Source organism: Gobius niger (assembly GCF_951799975.1).
Source record: "Gobius niger genome assembly, chromosome: 13".
NCBI lineage: Eukaryota > Metazoa > Chordata > Actinopteri > Gobiiformes > Gobiidae > Gobius > Gobius niger.
In genome coordinates, this window is record NC_136864.1 from 29,687,001 (window position 1) to 29,708,239 (window position 21,239).

The following is a 21,239-nucleotide window of genomic DNA, read 5'->3' on the forward strand; positions in this document are numbered from 1 at the left end:
AGTATATATCTATACATAGATTAATAAAGGAGATATAAAAATTAATAAAGGAGCTATACCAGATTTTCTTTGTTGTTGACAAACAATACAAGAGAATGAGTGTATTTGAAATTGTTACATTTACATCCAGAGCCATACTGTCACAGACAGACCGGTCAAACAGCAGCAACTACAGTTGCTGGATCACAATGACTAAAAACACTTTATAATCTGATACACAGCACACTTTTTCACAAATGTCTGATTTTACAACAAACCGAGGAACAAAACATTTTATTCCACCGCTAGGAAAAAAAAAAGTGAAGCATAGGGCCTTTAAGTGTTGTTTTAGTCCCGGTATTGTCTTGATAGTATACGTGTTTATGGTGTGAAATGCTCCTGATTGCACCGGTGTAGCGCCTCACCTTTGGCCTGTGCAGAGTTCAGGTGAGCGCTCTTATCACTGAAGTGAAGTTATCTGCTCTACACAGTGCATTAAGGCTTCCTCTCTGCTCTGTGTGTACTCACACAGACAGTGAGCGGATCACCACACAGCGGGACAAATGGACGAGGAAGGGAACCCGGCTGTCCACAAAAGGTACGCTCATTCAGATTTGGCTTAAATATAGAAAATATACAGCATAGTTTCATATGTATAAAGGAAGGTTCAGTCAGCTTTGTAGGTTTTTGGGCTTACATGATGTATATAAAGGATTATGTTTACAGTTTTTGTTTCGCTTCTCGAAACAATTATCCAATGGAAAAGCAGAATGAGGCTGACACATTTAAGACCTGATTTGACCAGATTTGATTCTTCACACAGGGAGAAGTGCTGTAAGTGCTGTCTGACCAATCGGAAGCGGGTGATCCTGCGTGTGACCGTTGGACTGGTCGTTCTCGTCGTCTTGATCACCATCCTCGCCATTGCATTCACCAGCCAAGGTCAGCGTCCCATCAGCGGAGACAAATGATGCAAAATGAGCAATCTCAAGAACATGCCTGAAGCATACTGTACACTGCAAAAAGTGGATTCTTAGCAAGTAAAAAATGTTTTACTTTAAGAAATAAGTTCTTATTTTTTCCTTAAAAAGTAATAATGTTTTGCTGAGCAAAGTTTTCTTGAGAAAAAAAATCTTATTTTAGGAAATAAAATCCAGCCATTTCTTGTTCAGATATATTTGCTAAAAACATGCAAATTTTTCTTGTTACAAGAAAGAACAACTTTTTGAATCTTCTGCAGCTTTAGACAAAGAATATTTGTTCTTATTTTAAGAAAGAGTAAGATCACAACAACTCTTAATTTAAGAACTGATTCTCACAGATCGATAATACATTCCATTCTTTAAAGTGGTGGCACGGTGGCACAGCGGTTAGAGCCTCAGCTTCACAGCTCAAAGGGGCCTTTCTGTGTGGAGTTTGCATGTTCCCCCCATGTCTACCACTAAAAACATTTACAATAGGTGAATCCTCCAGCCAAGTGATTCTGACCATCAGCCTGGCTCCACATCATGGAGACGGGTCTCCGGGCGCGGGCAATATTTTCCTTAAATATTAGTATTTATTAAGAACATTTTGCTAAAAAATGTGTGATCAAATCAAGCAACATTTAAGTAAAATACCCCACAATTTTTCACTAAATAAGAATGTTTTCCTTAAATTATTCCATTTTCTGAGGACATTTTGCTTAATTCAAGCTTTCCTTGTTTTCAGTAGGGTACTTTTTGCAGTGTAGGGCTTCACAATTTGACTTGGAAGGGCAAATACTGTATGACGTTTTTGTTACATAAAAGTAGCTAAAAAAACATATTTGAACATACACATTCTGACCACATTTTCCGTCTTTGTGATCAAATGTGTCTTCCAAATGTGTCTTGCAAAAATAAAAATAAACAAATCTCTAATAATAGCCATTTCCTTTCATCCAATCAGATCCCAGCGGTCCCTCATTTGCCACCGGTGGAGACATGCTGGACTTCCTGGTTCAGTCCGGCGACATCAGCGACAGGGACGGCCTGCTCGCCACGTGGTTCCACCGGGCCAACGGCAAAGAGGAGCTGAACAGGGCGCTCGCAAGTAAACACTCAACACTTTATGATCGCACAAAGTAAAAGTTCACTTATGTGACTTGTACATGTTGCTGATGCTCAAATACAAACAAAAAAATGAATATTACAAATTACAGCTTTAAACAACAAAACTGTTTCATTGTAACCGCAGGCGATGCGATGATCCTGGAGGCGGACGTCACTCTGCAGGGCTATGGGACGCCCAATCAGAAGCCCATCCCCATCATGGCCCACCCCCCCAATGTGACCAGCGACAACACGCTGGACGAGTGGCTGGACGCCGTTCTGGAGTCCAGAAAAGGTCAAATAAAATCCAACTCATTTCACAATCCCACGTTATAAAGTCAAATTCTACGAGAACCAGACGAGATTTTGAAATCATTTATAGTAATAATAAAGATGATATTTCCTTTTACTGAACAGTGTAACACAATTGAAAGTGCATTTGGGTAACTGTATTCAAGTACAGTTACTCTTTCATTTTGATTTCGAATACAGTAACTTTCTTGAGGTGACGATCCATTTGAGTCCTTGCCTCAAGTGGAGGAGTTCAAGAATCTCGGGGTCTTGTTCACGAGTGAGGGACGGATGGAGCGTGAGATCGACAGACGGATCAGTGCGGCGTCAGCAGTGATGCGGTCGCTGTATCGGTCTGTCGTGGTGAAGAGGGAGCTGAGTCGGGACAAAGCTCTCGATTTACCGATTTATCTACGTTCCCACCCTCACCTATGGTCATGAGATTTGGGTCATGACCGAAAGGACAAGATCGCGAATACAAGCGGCTGAAATGAGTTTCCTTCGCAGGGTGTCTGGGCGCACCCTTCCAGATCGGGTGAGGAGCTCAGTTACCCGAGAGGAGCTCGGAGTAGAGTCGATGCTCCTTCACGTCGAAGGGAGCAGCTGAGGTGGCTCGGGCATCTGTTTCGGATGCCTCCTGGTCGCCTCCCGCGGGAGGTGTTCCAGGCATGTCCTAGTGGGACAAGGCCTCGTGGAAGGCCCAGGGCACGCTGGTGGGACTATGTCTCCGAGCTGGCCTGGTGTCGCCTCGGGGTCCCCCCAGAACAGCTGGAGGAGGTGTGCGTGGATCAGGAAGTTTGGGCATCTCTCCTGAGACTGCTGCACCCGCGACCCGGCCCCGGATACGGCGGAAGAAAATGGATGGATGGATGGATGGATGAATGGATGGATGGATGGATGGATGGATGGATGAATGGATGGATGGATGCTTTATACATATTAAATTTATACATCACAGAACTCAATCATTACGTTTTAGTTTCATAACATTAATTAAGAAAAACGATCAAAGCAGTGGGGGAAATGTCTAGCTCTGGCCTTCTGGGCTGTGGGCGTTTGCAAAGTGTTTTTTTGATCCCCAATTAGTCGTAAATAAGTTCATAATATGCGAGTAACAGGTTTACCTAAACATCTTCTTAATTATACGGTGCTTTTATACGTGAACATTATGCAAATATTACATACATATTAAGCAGTATTCTGTAACTAAATACAATTTGAAAGAGCAGGTTTTAGTAAAGCCTTTTTATTAAATCCCACTGACATCAAAAGGGTTGTTCATCCTTAGCATCCTTAGTTAAGTACATTTAAAATGTCCTTTTTATCTTCCGGTTGCCAGGTATCAAGCTGGACTTTAAGTCCCTGGCGTCGGTGGGCCTTTCTCTGGACCTGCTCCTGCAGAAGAACAGCACCCGGGGGATCAACAGACCGGTGTGGCTCAACGCCGACATCCTCAAAGACCCCCTGGTGCCCGGCTTCGTACCCGCGGTCAACGGCACACTGTCAGACAGAGTAACGCTGTGTTCAGGTGGTCTTGGAAACTCGGACATTTCAATCCTCACTGGGGAGAAAAAAAGGCCTTGAGGTTTCTGACGCAAAACTGTGGGAGAGGTTGTTCAAAACTATTTATCTGCACTGCAGGTGTGCAAAAACCTCATGGATCATTATTTTAAGATGCTAAACAATCATGCAGCAACATTACTCAATGAGACCACATAGAGATACAAGACCCTGTGATGCTAATTCGTGCTAATATCAGTGTTGCGTGTGTTTTCCCTCATCTGGCTCATCTGGCGAAGGCGTCTGTTTTGTGTAGACACGTTTGAGATTCCGAGACTGAATGGACACAGTATCAAATCAACCCTGCGCTCGTCATTTGGTTCCATTTATTGTTTTTTTGTGGATGTTGCAGGTTCCTGGAGCTGGTTCAAGAGAAGTTTCCAGAAGTCACCCTGTCTCTGGGATGGGTGGTACGGTCTATGCAAACAGATTAAAAACAGTCCAGGTCGGAAAGGGAATAAGAAACCCATGAATACAGAGATATTAGTGCAGGGCCATTGTTAGATCTTTACGCTCTCTGGCAAATTGAAGCCTTTTCCCCCCCAGTTGGCCTCATTCTTTTGTGATTTTCTCAAGGCCACACAGCTTTTCAGTCCCAATCCCTTGAGTTCCGATTGCATGGTGCTTGTGGAAATGCTCTTACTTTCACTGTTAAACATAGCCATGAGGTGCACTGTTGTTTTTCCCCACTTTCCTGCCAGTTTTTAATAATGCGTTAGAAAGCTCTTATGTCAATTGTCTGTGAAGGTTCCTCTGATCTGCCAATGATTTGACCCTTCTATTTTGCCACGGCTATTTCAGAAATTAGTGTGTTACCAGCTGAAACACAATCCTCCATACAGCAATTATCCAATAGGCGGCTCGTACCGATTTTCTCACCTACAATATAAATGGAAACTCTGCAAAAGTCTGGCAGAAGTTCTAACAAAGTCAGTTCTCAAATTTGTATCATTGGGTTTGCGTCCTGCAGAATAAAGTAGTAGACGCCTTGAGAAGTTTCGAGGCAGCAGGCCTGTTTATTAACAGTGTGTTTTTCTACAGGTTCTTGCTATCTACAACCGGGCGATGGTGGAGGAGATGTACGAGGTGGTGAAAGACCTCCCACAGAAGGTGTCACATGCTTTCCACTTGAAATTCTACTGAACAATACTTAGGCCAGGAAAAAGCGTCAGCATGGCCATGGATATTAGTCTACCGGGCTTAGATCAAGATCACATGCGGACTAAACCAGGCCTTAAAAAAATGGGACTAAACTGTTAAATGCAGTGTAAATAAAGAGAGGGCACTGTACTGATATATACATCATAACTAGTCAAATCCGGGAGCCCGCCAAACAATTTGGTCTGGCCCACTGGCAATTTTCCATAATAAATAGCTGTGACAGGAGCACTATAGTCCTTCATTGTGTTACACATATTAAAGGTACATTACGCAGCATGGCGCCTTTACTTTCCATCACAGTGGTCTCTACAATGCTCCAGGATCAATTGTGTGGAAGGTTTTCTCTGCTGACGGAGCCTCTCACCAGAAAACCTACCAAACAATTGATCCTGGAGCGTCTTAGAGACCACTGTGATGGAAAGTAAAGGCGCCATGCTGACCACACATACAGCCACTGGGTCACTACAAGATCAATTACGCGCAAATATCAACTTTTTTTTTCCGCATTAAAAGTTACATAATGCACCTTTAAGGGGAGACACCACAGGCAAATTTTTTCAGTTTTCAGGTTTTAGGCCAAATTGGTCTCTGAAAACATATAAGCTTTCACCCAGAAACAGAAAATATGCCTAATCTTCACAATAACATGTTTAAATATTGCGCTGATTCAATGTTCCCCCATAGACTTATATGGGAGAATGCAATTTCAAGGGCCTTTTTCTCAAAACACATTTTTCTGTCATTGTGGCGACACTATGTTCACGTCAGTCGGACCTAAAGACTTCAGATTTTCCAGCCTTGGACTGAACAATATTTGGAAGATTTTTTCTGAGGGATTTTTTATTATTTAATCTCTAGCCCCATTTATTGAGTTTTGAATGTCAAAAAATAAGGCGAAAATTAAATTTTTACAAAATTTTCCACTAAAAACAGATTATTTTAAAACTAAACAAGAAATCCAAAATCCCCTCTGAAAAAGTCTTGGTAACTCATTCATCAATAAAATGAAACAATAAATTTGAATGTAGCTCTATCCATTATTCAGATTTCACACCTTGTTCTTATATGAAAAGATAAACAGATGACAGAAAACTTGCATTGTATTTTTTTCTTACATTTATGCCAGTGATCGACAGCAACAGTTTCAAATTGATATCTGTAAATATACATTTTTTCCCTATTCACCTGCAGTGTCTCGCCTTAAGTAGCCATGTGCTTCTTGTGTGTGCTCAGGCCTTCAGAATAATATAATGGAACTGAAAAGGCCAGTGTTTGTCACAGTGAGAGTAAAGTTATTTCTGCTGTTGCTTTGTTTTTTAAAGAGGCTTAAAATGCTGGAATATAGCTGGAATTACAACTTTTTTTTATAATGAAATATTTATCCCAGAATTCTGAATATGTTTGTTGGTGGTGAGGGAGTTGCCAATAGACCTGGCCTGGTAAAACATGTAATCCAATAGCCCTGGTTTAAAGCCCAGATCATCCCTAGTTTATTTGTTCTCATTCTGTATGTGTTTTAGATTACGTTTCCAATCCAGTCTCTGTTCGTTCGCAAAGGATGGCCTCACATCAGCTGGCTCCTCAGTCAGTCCCCAAGGTATCCCCCTCCATCAGGATCACCTTTTTGTTTCGAACTTTCCCATGTTGTTTTGTTTGTTGTGCTGCAGGTTTAGTCTGACCCTGTGGCAGGGCGCCGTCCACCCGAGCGTGGACGACCTCCTGTTTGTGAGAGACAACAGTCACCCGGCCCGGGTCTACTACGACATCTACGAACCAACGCTGACCCAGTTCAAACAGGCCGCGGGTAAGACTCCACTACAGCACCAACTCTAGATCTATCATGCATCAACATGCTCAAGTCTGCATCAGCAAAGCCAAACTGGTTGCATTTCTTCCTGACTTGAGAGAGCAGACTGTTTATGGTTCACAGAGCTTTTGTCCTTGTGTTCCCCAGAGGAGCAGGGGCGTCTGCGGCGGTTCTACCCGGGAGGAGACCTGATGGACTTCCTGTACGGGGCCCACACACAGAGACCAGAGCGGGGCAAGAGTCAGAGCGTCCCCCTGGTCACCGTCACTGACCGCTCTTCTCTATCGGCTGCTGTCAGCGGTTTGTAATGAAACTATGTCCTCGTAAAACATGTAGGCAGGATGGGCAGTGAGGTCGCTGCTACAAAACAGGGTTAGAATAAAAGATTATGAACTCGTAATGGGCTCAGGTCAATTCTAAGTTAAAGTTATTAAGTTTGAACTTGGAGTGGTTTTATAAGCACAGACCTGCTCTGTACCTGCTCACACATGGCCCTTGCTTTTATCACTGTTGTGGTTGTGCAAACGTTTTCTTCTGATGTTTCTAAGTGATGGCACAAGGCGAGATAAGTCAGAGTTTGTCTATGTGAACGTCCCACATCATATGCGTGATGTTTACTTAAGGGCACATCTGAAACAATTCTTTGGACTTTGGACCGGAAATGAATGACTCATTTCTATTTTTAAGTCAATATTGACTCTTGCAATGTTTCATGTGTTGAATAATGTATGTGTGCCATAGATAGTCATAAAAAGTTAAACATTTATCATAGGCTGTTTCCCAAAGCCGGTACCTTGCCTTGGTGTTAAAGCAGTACTAAGTAACTCTTCCCCCTAGAGGCCATAAGCGCAACTGCAGGTGTAGTAGCAACGTACGATTTTTTAACTTATTAATTGTCTTGGAGAGTAGACAGGAAAGGCGAAGGGAGAGAGGGTTACTGTGCATCCAATTATACAATGGAAATATTTTTTTTTCACTCAAACTTGGCTGTAAATACTGTTTAAAGTGACGTTAGCCCACAGTTAGCTTTGCCCGTTAGCATGTTAGCTTCTTCTTCGTGATTTCATTAGTGTGTATAGCTTTCTCCGCACCGGGGGCAGTCAAGTTGCAAACATGGTTTTCTGGTCAGAGACACCAGGGGATGAAAGACCCTCCAATCATCCCATAAACACTTGTATTAACCCCACAGGGACTAGGAAAAGGATTTATTAAGGTAAACACGTTACTTAGTACTGCTTTAAAGGCAGTGCCTTCAAAACTCACCTTCCAGTGTCCTGGAACACACTTCAGAGCTAAAGGAAGTGACATCACAAAATAAGAAAGGAAGTTCATTTTCATCCAGGAGTGGAAGTAATTATATTTTTTACCAACTACAAATCAGCAAAGCAGTCAGAGATGCTGAAACCTAAATACAAAATAAAACTCGAAAGGGGGACTAAAAACTAAAAGTGCTTCATATTCATTAAATTCAGTGCCCACGAAACTAATGAAGTCCTTTGTTGCTCCATGAAGCTCCTTGTATGTTTGAAAAAGTAAATAATCTACATTTCAAATTTACAAAACAAATCATAGATGTCATAGATGTGGTGATGATGTAGATGCCTAACCACGCCCACTTTTGGCCAAGGCGAGGTACCTAGGCTTTGTGAAACAGCCATCGTCTGACACCTTGCCTCTTCACAGTGTAGGAATGATTGGAAATCCTCTCGGAGAACAGCACCCACCTTGAATTTTTCTTTTCTGAAACACTACATCCAAGGCTACAGCAAATTTCCTTTCCAAAAATATAAACGCTGCTCCACTAATGGTCCTTTTCCTCTTCCAGACGGAGCAGGAGGGATGCTGGTTGTCCATGTGGCTGCTGACCGCACGCAGCCGCAGATCCCAGTGGTGGACGGACCAAACGGCTCTGAGCCACTGACACTCCAGGTACTAACACTAAAATCACTCAAGACTGGAGATCTGATTCCTGGTCATGAACTGAAAAGACACAGTGCATTGTTGTAGTTCCTGTGAGAGTGACCCTGGACGCTGTGGTGACCCTGCTGAATGTTGGCGCTTATATCAGTTTTGAGCACTAGGAATTTGCATTTGTAACCGTGCGCTCTGGTCTGCAGGGCGTGCTGGAGGAGCTGAGCCGGCGCCCTGCCTCTCCGTGGGGGCTGTACCTGAGGGTGGGGGCCCCTGAGCTCCTGGGGGCCTCTCTCTCCTCTCTGCTGAGGGCCTACAGCTCAGAGCAGCTCTACAGACCGGTGTGGATCGGCATGGGCGCAGACAGCCCCTACAGCGCACAGGTACAGTCCTCAGGTGGATGGCAGATCGGGCCTTCTCTTCTGCAACTACCAACAACTGTGGAGATCTACATGACGGTTGCAATGTTTTCAGAAGGTTATCAAAATAAACAGGTCAGATATTTATGACTGGAGCTCCTGTAGCCGTAACTGCTGCGCCTTTCCCTCACATGTAGCGCTCCCCAGTCCCCATCCTCGCACTGCCTTTACTGCAAATGCGATGCATGCGAAAGCACAGGTCCGCTGTCAGGACTGTTGATTTGGATCCTGACTGGTCCGAGCCTCACGTACAGTCACACAAGTCTCATTAAGGGGTCTCTCTCTCTCTCTCGTCTGGTCTGTGTTCGAAACATTTACTCTGTGGCTTCAAGCGAGTGAGAGATGATTAATTGTGGTGTGTGGTCTGTGCCCTTTGAGTCTCGTCATAAAAGCGCATCACCACTGCAGTGTCCATTTGATAAAGGAAACATTAACACTTTGAACTTCGACTGTTATTTCTGAAGGATTTGCTCCGCACATTCATTTTACGTTTACTGAGCCTTGGTTGAGGTGTGTCCTGCGCAAACACAACCTTGTCTTAGTGCTTTTGCCTGTAGCCTGACTGCGTCGCCGGCAGAGGCGCGTGCTGATTTTAACTTACTGTATTCCCTTTGCTCGATCGCCCTCAGGATGCACTCACACTTGTCCATTCAAACTGTGCCCATGCTCAGAAAGGCCCTTCAGTGCCGTCTGTTTGTGTGTGAGTGCAATCACACTGTGCTCAGGTCCTACTCGGTTCCAGACTTTAGAGTGTGGAGGAGGTGCACGGGCCAGAGCTCGACACGGGCGCGCACGGATACAGAGCGGTTATATGTATGAGCGGCTGCATGTGTCACGCTAAAAAGTGAGAAAAAAGTGAGAAAGTTACGTGTGTCTGTGCCGCTGGGCGGTGTTTTACAGCAGCAGAGGCTTCCCTTACCATCACAACTGTTCCAAAAAGCAGCAACTTCCTTGCACCCAAAGTGCCAATATGTTAAATTGTTTTAATTGGTAAAGCTCGCACAACCAGTGGCTGAAGCAGGAATGAATGACATAAACTTCTGCTCTCAAAGCCTTTTACAAGGCTGTGTATTATCCATGAATCCATGGAGGACAGACACTCAGAGTGACAGGTGCCTGTCAGCCCCGCCCACTGCCACAGCTGAGCAGAGGACAGGGGACGAGCACATCGCTGTGGGAGTCTGTCCATCCCCTGTCTCTACAGGCTGCGTCTACAGGACTAAGCCCAAAAAGTGTCAAATATAGATACAACTAAAAATGACATGTGTAGTGGAACCAATAATTACTGAATAATACTAAACAGACTGTTCTCTGTATTAATCAACATTAATCAACATTAATCAACTATGGTACTGATTCCATTATTCCTCACCTGGTGAACTAATATTCTCACTCTATCACTGGCAGGATTTTGTCTCCGTGGTGGAGCAGGTCTTTCCTCACTGCACTGTGGTCCTGAATGAAGCGTCCGCTGCCCGGAGACTGTCCCCAAGTCTGTCTCAGAGACTGGCTGTGCACCTGAGCGGCAGAGAGGCCCAGACTGCTCTGACAGAGATGGGAACATTTGACCTCATCCTGGAAAATGAGGAGTTTAAAACTCAGGTGGGACGGCAGAGGGACCGCACGGGACCAAATATATATGTCTTACCTCGACAGTCAGAACCGCAGACAGAGAGTTAACATGTAGTTCTATTTATATGAAAATGATGTAAATATATTGAAGTGAATGTTGTAAAAATGAAATTATGGAGTTAAATAAATTCACATGTGTAAACACCAGTCCTGGACACAACTTTGTTTTTCAGTCTGTTAATGAACACAAAATACTCAGAAAAGCTTCATCCTGAAATCATAAAAATCCTGTAACACATTTTACAGCCCATATTCCACCACTGGATTGAGGCTCTGATCAAAGTGTGTTCATCATGGCCCCATGGAGTTACTCACATCTCTGTCATTCCCACTGCTGCCTGCAGAGGGAGCAAACTCCTCACCAGACCTGGCCCTGTGTCACAGTCCTACATTTACAGAGATAGTATTTAGTTTAGTTTATTTGAGCAGCTTACATTTTCCTAATTTACAAAATACACATTAAACAAGTCACAGATGCTCAAAAGGAGTAGGCTGAAGCGAGAAGCTTATGAGCGCCTGCCCCACATTCAACATATACACATTTGCATTTCACAGTAATACATGAGGACTGTAGCCACAAGACAAGGCACAAAGGCATTTACATCTGAAGAAAATGAGATGACATGACTGGAACGCATGTACTCTGTTGCTTACATTCCCCTTAGGGAGGAATCATTTACATTAATAACATGACTAAGCAACGGCATACTGAACATAACAAGGCACACGCACAATGGCCGCTGGCTGCCCTGCTTTTTGACCACAAACGTGGGGGCCGCCATTGCTCCGCCGTTGCTGCAGTACCTCCATATCGCCGCTAGGCCCCCATTGAAAAGCATTGGAGTTTAGACACATTAAAAACTACTTTAAAGCCTGGTTTCAATTGTTTCAACACTAGACTAGGCTCGATCTTCCTCCTGAGATAACGCTGGGTTAATAACAGTATATGAAACCAGGCTGGTTTTCGTAATATGAATTTTTGAAATCTCGTACTTAATGAGGCTCGGACTGTTAGCATTGGAGCAGCGTGAGCTACACGTCACGCAAGGGCCGAGTCTACGGTGAAAATCCCGCCTGTATGTCCTTTTTAGGAACATGCTTCGTCAGAGCTGGGGAGGGGGAGCCTGTAAATCCGCCATCAATTCCCCCACGGCCGTGGTCATTCTGGTAAACGGGGAGGAGTGAGCATAAGACGTCCATTTTTTCTACAGTCTATGCACACGCACCGTCAACAGATGCGTGCGTAACAAGAGAATAACAAATTCATGTTCAAGAACTGGAAAGTGTCTGACTGGCCAGGCTCATGTACTGCCATGCCCAGGTGAGTAGACAGCCCCATAGGTAAGTTTTCAAGTATATGAGGCCACTGAGAGAACACTGTCCAATGCAGGCCCCGATCTACAGGAGGGCAGGAGGGTGTATTGCAACCTCATTTTGAAATGTTTGCACCCTCAGTGTTAGTGGCATCACTATATATCCTAATGCACCCTGTTTGTTCTGGTCCAAAGGCATGCTGGGAACACCTGGCCAGGTAAGGAGAGGGCAGTGTGGGAATCCCTGCTTGTGGCACTGCTCCAAATCCTGGGTAAGTAGGAGAAAATGCACTAAGAAAAAGCGTCAAACATTACCGATGAAAGTGCGATGAAAAAGAGACCAAAAAGCCACACGAGCAACCAAAATGTGACAAAAACTCAACACAAAAGTGACCACAAAAGCAATGAAAGATGGAAAAACAACGCGTGGAAAGTGAGTTTTCACATGAGGTGTTACACTGGCCTGGACTGTAAGCTCTTTTTAAAGCTTGTAGTGCAAGGTTCACATTTCAGTTCCTGTTTTTTCTCAGTGGCCCCAACAGTCCTGTCAATAATATTTAAAAATATTTACTACCGACATAGTGAGATTCTTTGTCCTCAACCAAGATACACAGCCTAATAACCACAGCGGCTGAGTGTTTGCATTACTATGATTATTATTATGAACAACTCTTTGGCATCATGTGCTTCCGCCAACCTTTTGGATATTTTCTGATCTGAGCATTCACCATGTGGCCTCACTTCAGGAAGGTCTGTCTCTGTGCTCTTCTCACCTCAGACCTCCTGTGGTTTCCTGTCACTGCCTCTCATGACAAACCATCATTACTTTCAACTGAACGCCATTGTCACTGATTGACATTGCATGGCACAAAATGGACACACAGCAGGTTTACATCAATGAGCAGGAAATGTCCAAATGGGACGGTCCGGATGAAAACATTTATATGAACGAAGGCCCAGAGGACACATGCGAGGCCGAGGCTCCACTACCAGGTAATACAAACTGATAATCTTTTTAATCGCTTCCTCCATCTGTTATCTTATAGGACCCATTTAAAAATGACACGGCCTGACCGATACAAAAGGCCAGTGCCATTTGGTTGTTCCGTCTTTCGCTGTAGCATTGTGTGGCAGCTTTCTTCTTTTACCAAGATCTTGTACTGAGACAGAGACCCAGAGCATCATTGGAAGATAAAGTTTTACTTACCTGCAAAAATCTTCCGAGCATTAAATGATAGTGATTAAACTATATGATAAAACTTGAAGGGGACATTAAAAGGGTTGGGTTTTTTTGGCATGAAAGGGCAAAAAACTACTCGAAATGACCTAAAAACACCTTTGGGTCTCCGAGGGTTAAGACACTAGAAGGACCTGGTTTAGCCTGAGTTGAGACCGGGTTTACAGACACAGTCATATGCAAAGACTTGCACATGCAGGTTTAAAGGAGACACTGCAGGTTTGGGGCCAATTTGGTTCTTATAACTTGATCACTTTTACTGACAGGCTGGTTGAAAAGCTCGTCTCATTGGTCGACACGGGAGGATACTAGACTCTGATTAGTCACGGAGACCCGGGAAGGAGGGACTTTACAAAAAAGAATATTCACCTTATTCCGCCCCGCCCAATTTTTGCCACTTTTTGCGTTGTCTCGGCACTTCCGTTGTCCAGACACTTCCGGTCGAGCGTGAAGCCCGTTCATTTAAACGGAGAACGAGGGAAAATATTCTCCGCTCAAATCTGATGTTAAGTAGATGGATTTGTGTAAAATGTCCAATATTCATTTGCACCGACATGTCGACACTGCAGCGTTTCTCTGCGCGGCCGAAAAACGGCTTTGTTTTCGTGTAGTGACTGATTTTATGTGGACTTCTCCAGCCCCATGTTAAAAGATAGGAGAAAATGGGCGGGCACAATGTATGGCGGCGCCCACGCGAGGCTCCGGAATAAGGTGAATATATGTTATTTATCGATTTGGCACATTTCATATATATATTTCATACTATCACTTTAACAACAAATTAAGTTTTGAAAAAAAAAAGGGGCAACATTTGATTTGTTTTTAGCAAAAGTTTGAAAGTGATGTATCTTTAAATTGCAAAGGTTTCCTGCAGTGTCTCACCTTAAAGCTTTAGAGTTCTTTGACCCTGTTGTGTCATTGACAGTGGCGTCAGAGGGACCGCCACCGCCGAGTCCCCACAGAGGAGCCTGTCTGTGCGGAGCTGCAGCCGCCATCGCCCTGCTGGCTGCGCTGCTGTCGGCTGCACTCATCCTCCTGGGCTTCAGTACGTCCCACAGTTTAGGGAAGTATGTTTTACTCTCATGTACAGACTGTGGAGGAATGAAAAACGTGTGTTTTTCTCTGAAGCTTGGGTCACTTTGAACACAAGAACCAAAGACATGAGGGCGTCCATCTCCAGCCTGACCGATGAGAGGGGCCTGTTGCAGAACAGCAACGTCCTCATGGAAGCTTTCAACAGGAACCTGAGTGGACGGGTGATGCAGATGGAGACAGAGACGCTACAGCTACAGGACAGACTGACGGCTCTGAGCACAGAGAGAGACCAGAGCAGAGCAGAGAGAGACCAGAGCAGAGCAGAGAGAGACCAGAGCAGAGCAGAGAGAGACCAGAGCAGAGCAGAGAGAGACCGGCTCAGGCGAACCATCGGTGAGTTCTGCAAAATATAGCAACATAACAGACAAGGCACATACACTGCGTTCCAAATTATTATGCAAATGACATTTTTCTAAGATTTTCTAAATTGTCAACTCAAATGAGAGTCAGCATAATTTTCAAGTCTTTAACTGGTGGAGGATCATTTAAATGTGGTGGGAAAAAAATCCTAGTGATAACAGTATTTTTTTCAAGAATAAATATAGTAAAAACCTCAGGATCCACTGTTCCAAATTATTATGCAACTCATCGTTTCAATACATTTTAAAGCTTGTAATTAACTGAAAATGGTCATTTGTTGAATTTGTAGCATTAGGAGGTCATATTTACTGACATCAAAAACTATTTCAATCAAAAAAAATATTAACAGGTCAAGTTATATTTTACCATAGGAGCCCTTGTGTGATAGCAGCTTCAAAATTCTTAAATCCATTAAACTTGTGAGTTTTTGGACAGTTTCTGCTTGGATTTGTTTGCAGGATGTTAGAATAGCCTCCCAGAGCTGCCGTTTGGATGAAAACTGCCTCCCACCCTCATAGAAGTTTTTTTTTGTTGAGGCTCTAAATGTCCTCAATAGGGTTGAGGTCAGGGGAGGATGGGGTCCACATCATGAGTTTCTCTCCTTTTTTGCCCATAGCAGCCAGTGATGCAGAGGTTTTCTTTACAGCAGGACATGGTGCGTTGTCATGCATGAAGAGGATTGTGTTTGGGAAAGCACGGCTCTTCTTTTTGTAGCATAGAAGTCAGTGGTCAGTCAGAAAGTCCACATATTTTCCAAAGGTCATTTTCACACCTTCAGGGAGCCTAAAAGGGCCTAATGGAGCCGACCAGCTCTCTCACCATGATTCTGGTCCAAAACATGACTCCGCTACCTCCTTACTGACGTCACAACCTTGTTGGGACATTGTGGTCATTCACCAACCATTCACTACTCCATTGATTTGACCATCCAGGGCTACACGGCCTCATCAGTGAACAACACTGTTTGAAAATGAGTCCTCATGTATTTCTGAGCCACTGCAGCCGTTTCTGTTCATCAGCTTCAATTAACCGTTTAGGGGAGGCCTGGATTGAAGGTTTATGCACAACTGCAGCCTCTGGAGGTCCTACACCTTGATGTTTGGGGGACTCCAGAGGCACCAGCAGCTTCAAATACCTGTCTGCTGCTTTGTAGCATCTGTTCTATTCATCTGATGTATTTGTCTGGCAGAAACCGTCCATATTGTGTCTTTATCTACACAAACCGGAGTGTGCTCCGAATCATCCACAAATCTCTTATCAGTACGATGATTATGCTTAATCTTTCATGAAATATCAAAGGTTTTCACACCTAGACCAAGCAGAAAGACCCTTTTTCTTTCCCATATTGCTTAAAAATGATGATCTGCATAATAAAGTGGAACACCTTTTTTCAGTAGTTTTTCACTTAACTGGGCTTAACCTGAAAACTAATCATCCCAGGTCTCTGAGATTAATGTCAGTGATTCATAGAGCCCCAAGACACGATACCATCCATGAGTTTCATTATTATTATTATTACTTTTACCTTTTGGACACAGAAATCCAATTTGCATAATAATTTGGAACGCAGTGGTGTTTCTCACCACAGGAACCTTTTGCTGTTCTTGGTGTTTTTTAAAGGATCTACTGTATATCATGCTATTTTAGCCATTTTGTGAGAAATACCCCTAGAAGTATTCTCTAGGGGTATTTTTCCAACCCGGAAGAGAAAATACTTGGATTCTGTTAACTCCGCCCCTCTCTCCGCCCATGCAACATTAGCAGTACTAGAAATATAAATATCACTTCACAATGCAGTTATTAGGAGTTGACATCTGCAACACAGTTTCCTAAACTTACACAAGTAGTTGCACGATCCAAGTGTTGTGTGTCTTGTATGTGTTTAGTTTAGGACAGGTCAGTGTGTGTGAACGGGAGTTAGTGCCCGCGCCCCCCCTGAATTAGCCCCGCAAAGTAGATGGGTGTATGTGAGTCTGTGCGAGAGTATGACGAGAGAGCTGACGGAGACGGTGGCCGGTGCAGTTACAGACATATATGCCCTGTATTGCAGGAGACTGAGATGAACGCTCCAGAACCTTCACTTTATTCTGCCTGAGCCAATGAGAGATCGACATGGCCTTTGTGTTTATGATCGCTGTCATTTTGGAACGTCCAAGTGCGTCCCATGTGCAGCTTCCAGGCTGAAGGCCATGTCGACCTCTCACTGGCTAAAGCCGATACCTGACTCAGAGGTTCATAAAGTTGGATCGTGTGTTCTTTTCTTGGTAGATGCGATACATTGCCCTGATCCGTGGGTCCGATTTCACAACAGTTGCTATCTCCTCTCTCCAAACCCCAAGAACTGGACAGACAGCAGACAGGACTGTGAGGAGCAGGGAGCCCACCTGGTGGTCATCACCAGCCCAGAGGAACAGGTCAGTCTTCTGTTGACCTTCAGTCAACACTCAAAGAGGGACAAGAGGCGAATATATGAATGACTTTTGATAAAGACATCTCCATTTTTACATTTTCAGAAGTTTGTAAGCTCATTGACCGCCCAGCGTGTGTGGATCGGCCTGACTGACAGGGACACTGAGGACGAGTGGCGCTGGGTGACCGGAGACAATGTTACCAGCCCGACGTAAGGCCTTTTCAGTCATATCGGGACATCTCTAGAACCAACATTGCTGCAGTTATATAAAGATTTCTCCATCCCTGTAGGTACTGGATGGCGGGACAGCCGGACAACTGGAATGGAGAGGAAGACTGCGGAGAGAGTGGGAACCACCAGTGGAATGATCTATGGTGCAGCGTCAAACAGCGCTTCATTTGTGAGAGACTGAGTCAGAACGTCTGTTAACTGTAGAAACTAGGACTTTTGAAGGTAGACTAGACCGGTAGTTCCCAGCCTTTTCCTTTGAATCCCTCCGTGTGCGTGTTTTTGCTCACCTGTAGTTTTCTGCACCTGTAGCCATTTCTCTGTCATATATAATGATTTTGTTTTTTGCTCAAATAAACTTCTTCTGGCCTGAAACTCTGACCAGACTAGACTCCAGGAACCCCTGCAATCCCAGACGCCCTGTTATGGAATTTTGTATTAATAAAGATTATTAATAATCAATCAGAGAGAGTTGAAGTCTGAATCAAAAGGATGTTTATTTTCTGAGCACAGGGAGAACACAGCAGGACGCACAGCAGAGGTGATAAACCAGAGTCCATGATATCTTAAAGACGTCACCAAACATCAAGAGACTGTTAGCCTCTTACGGACTGATGACCCTGTGCTCTCGGCCTTGTCCCTCAGACGTGCTTAGTTAACCTCTTAACTCCCACCTGAACGGATCCCATTTCCTCCAGTTTGGCTTTACCCTAATCAGAAAGGGGAAAAAAGCATAAAAACAGCTACAAAAAATGAGAAAACAGGGGTGTAAATACAACAAAAATGTGACAAAAACTCAACAAAAATGTGACAAAAATTCAACAAAAATGTGACAAAAACTCAACCAAAAAATGACCAAAATTCAACAATAATGTGACAAAATGTGACAAAAATGTGACAAAAATGTGACAAAAACTCAACCAAAAAGTGACAGAAATTCAACAAAAATTCAACCAAAATTCAACCAAAAAGTGACAAAAATTTGACAAAAATTTGACAAAAATTAAACAAAAACGCAACAAAAAATTTAAACAAAAATATGACAAAAACTCAACAAAAATGTCACAAAAATTCAACCAAAAAATGACAAAAAAATCAACAAAAATGTGACAAAAATGTGACAAAAACTCAACCAAAAAGTGACAGAAATTCAACAAAAATTCAACAAAAATTCAACAAAAATTCAACAAAAATTCAACAAAAATTCAACAAAAATTCAACAAAAATTCAACAAAAATTCAACAAAAACGCAATACAAAAATTCAACCAAAAAGTGACAAAAATTTGACAAAAATTAAACAAAAACTCAACAAAAATTTGACAAAAAATCAACAAAAATGTGACAAAAATGGAAAAGAAGAAAAGAAAAAAAAGACATAAAAAAGGTGAGACAACACAGCATCAACTGGGTCTTAGCTTTCAAATGAGGCGTTACACAGCCCTATATAATAGCCACAAACAGCACAGAATGCATTTGGTTTAGGCGGGTGGTAAGAGGTTAAACTAAGGCCACCAAGAAGTGTCAAGCCAAATGGGTCACTTATGTTCAACTAGTCCCATCTCGTGTGGTGCCTCAGAGTCGAGGGCAGGAATCTATTTTTGCCATTACAATTCCCCACTTCTGATAAATTGTCAAGCATTGGATACATTAATCACACAAGCTGAGAAAGCACACAATATGAACAGTTATGGTTCAGCACACAACACTGACAACATCAAAACCAAAAAACACAATTTAACCTACAAAGGTAAATCAGAATCTACTTTAACACAGAAAATAATTGACATTTCACTAAACCACACTCTATACACGTACGTCCACAGAGGCCACCCATGTAAATACACTTTATGTTCCAGGCATGACGAGCTTAAGACCCCTTAGACCCACATTTCTGCTAACAACCATCACACACCAGGCCGGGACAGTACCTTAAAAACACACCACGTCTAAATGAAAATATCGGACACTTCCGCCCAAAAGAACTTGAACACAGAATAGACATCCGCAGCATCAGTGTTATTTATCCACATCATAAACGAGTGCAGAAATACAGAAGCAGCTGTTTTTGCGAGGATGACAGCGTCCTCATCTGACTTGCAAAAGCAAAAGGAGGAAAACCACACTGTAAATATTTTGCAAAAACTCAAACAGGAAATCACCATATTTGATTAGACCTAATATAATGAAAAACAAAAACATGCATAGAATTTTCTTCCCATTCTACACGGTGACGTACTGCATATCTAAACAAAAGATCCAGGGGCCGGAGTGTCGTCGTCTGATTCTGACACGTTGTTTGAATCCTCCACCATCACCCCCGGGTCAAGTATGGGGCGGCTATAGTGACAGACACAAAGGTTTCCCTCAGGATAACCTCCAGTACATGTTAGACCCACACAGATACATCACAGCAGGGGTAGGCACGTTTGCTCGGTCGGGGGACGATTTTCTCAAACCTGACAATTTTAGCCAAAAGTAAAGCTCACAAATGCCAGTGCTGTGCATAATATGTGACCTCATTTGGTGTTCTGTTTGGAAGTGTTTAAGTAATTGACAGTATTTTCCATGTTTTTCCAGTGCTTGACCGTTTAACCTCTTAACTCCCACCTGAACATGTTTCCTTTAAATCTAAAAGCTTCTTCAAAACAGAGGCAAAAAACGAGAAGAAAAGGAGGATGTAAACGCAACAAAAAAAGCTAAAAAAGGGACCAAAAAAAGCGGCACAAATTTCAAAAACTCAACAAAAAAGTGACAAAAATCCAGCAACAAAAAGACAAAAATCCAACAAAAAAAGACAATATCCAGTTAAAAAATGACAAAAATCCAGCAGAAAAAAAGACAAAAATCCAGCAAAAAAGTGACAAAAATCCAGCAAAAAAGAGACAAAAATCCAGCAAAAAAAGAGAAAAAAATCCAGCAAAAAAGTGACAAAAATCCAGCAGAAAAAAAGACAAAAATCCAGCAGAAAAAATGACAAAAATCCAGCAAAAAAGAGACAAAAATCCAGCAAAAAAAGAGACAAAAATCCAGCAAAAAAGTGACAAAAATCCAGCAAAAAAGTGACAAAAATCCAGCAGAAAAAAGAGACAAAAATCCAGCAAAAAAAAGTGACAAAAATCCAGCAGAAAAAAAGACAAAAATCCAGCAAAAAAAGTGACAAAAATCCAGCAGAAAAAAGTGACAAAAATCCAGCAGAAAAAAGAGACAAAAATCCAGCAAAAAAGTGACAAAAATCCAGCAGAAAAAAAGACAAAAATCCAGCAGAAAAAAATGACAAAAATCCAGCAGAAAAAAAGACTAAAATCCAGCAAAAAAAAAAAGACAAAAATCCAGCAGAAAAAAAAGACAAAAATCCAGCAAAAAAGTGACAATAATCCAGCAAAAAAAGACAAAAATCCAGCAAAAAAGTATAAAAAAAGTGACAAAAACACATAAGGGAAATAAAAAGTGATGACAATGGCATAGAGGAGAGAATGGATTTGGTTTTGGCGGGTGATAAGAGGTTAAGCAAACACATTTTCTCCAGTTCGATCTTTCCCAAAAAGTGAAGACAACGCAGCGGCAACCTGCGCAAAAAATCGTCGATCAGTTTTGACGGTCTTAGCTTTCAAATATAGGCAGCAAGCTCCAGTTGATAGGCTTTTTAGATTTAGGTAAAGGAAAACTGGAGAAAATGTGCTCGGTTAAGGCAGGGGTTAAGAGGTTAAACTCTACCACGGTTAAAGCACCTCTGATTTGTATGAAGTTATTTCTCTAAATCATC

At 42.8% G+C, this 21,239-nt stretch overlaps 1 protein-coding gene across 1 annotated transcript; it reads left to right on the plus strand.

Annotated features, from left to right (window-relative positions):
• Positions 1 to 542: 542 nt before the first annotated feature.
• On the plus strand, positions 543 to 17,676 carry fam151a (family with sequence similarity 151 member A; the record flags this gene model as incomplete). Its single annotated transcript, XM_079568807.1, has 19 exons — positions 543 to 577; positions 803 to 921; positions 1,909 to 2,052; positions 2,197 to 2,346; positions 3,682 to 3,844; positions 4,255 to 4,312; positions 4,944 to 5,012; positions 6,584 to 6,660; positions 6,731 to 6,867; positions 7,018 to 7,170; positions 8,696 to 8,799; positions 8,988 to 9,164; positions 10,608 to 10,802; positions 13,033 to 13,138; positions 14,308 to 14,427; positions 14,511 to 14,638; positions 17,177 to 17,251; positions 17,351 to 17,457; positions 17,538 to 17,676. The coding sequence occupies 19 exons, from the start codon at positions 543 to 545 to the stop codon at positions 17,674 to 17,676; spliced, it is 2,256 nt and encodes a 751-aa protein (XP_079424933.1).
• Between the last annotated feature and the right edge of the window lie 3,563 nt (positions 17,677 to 21,239).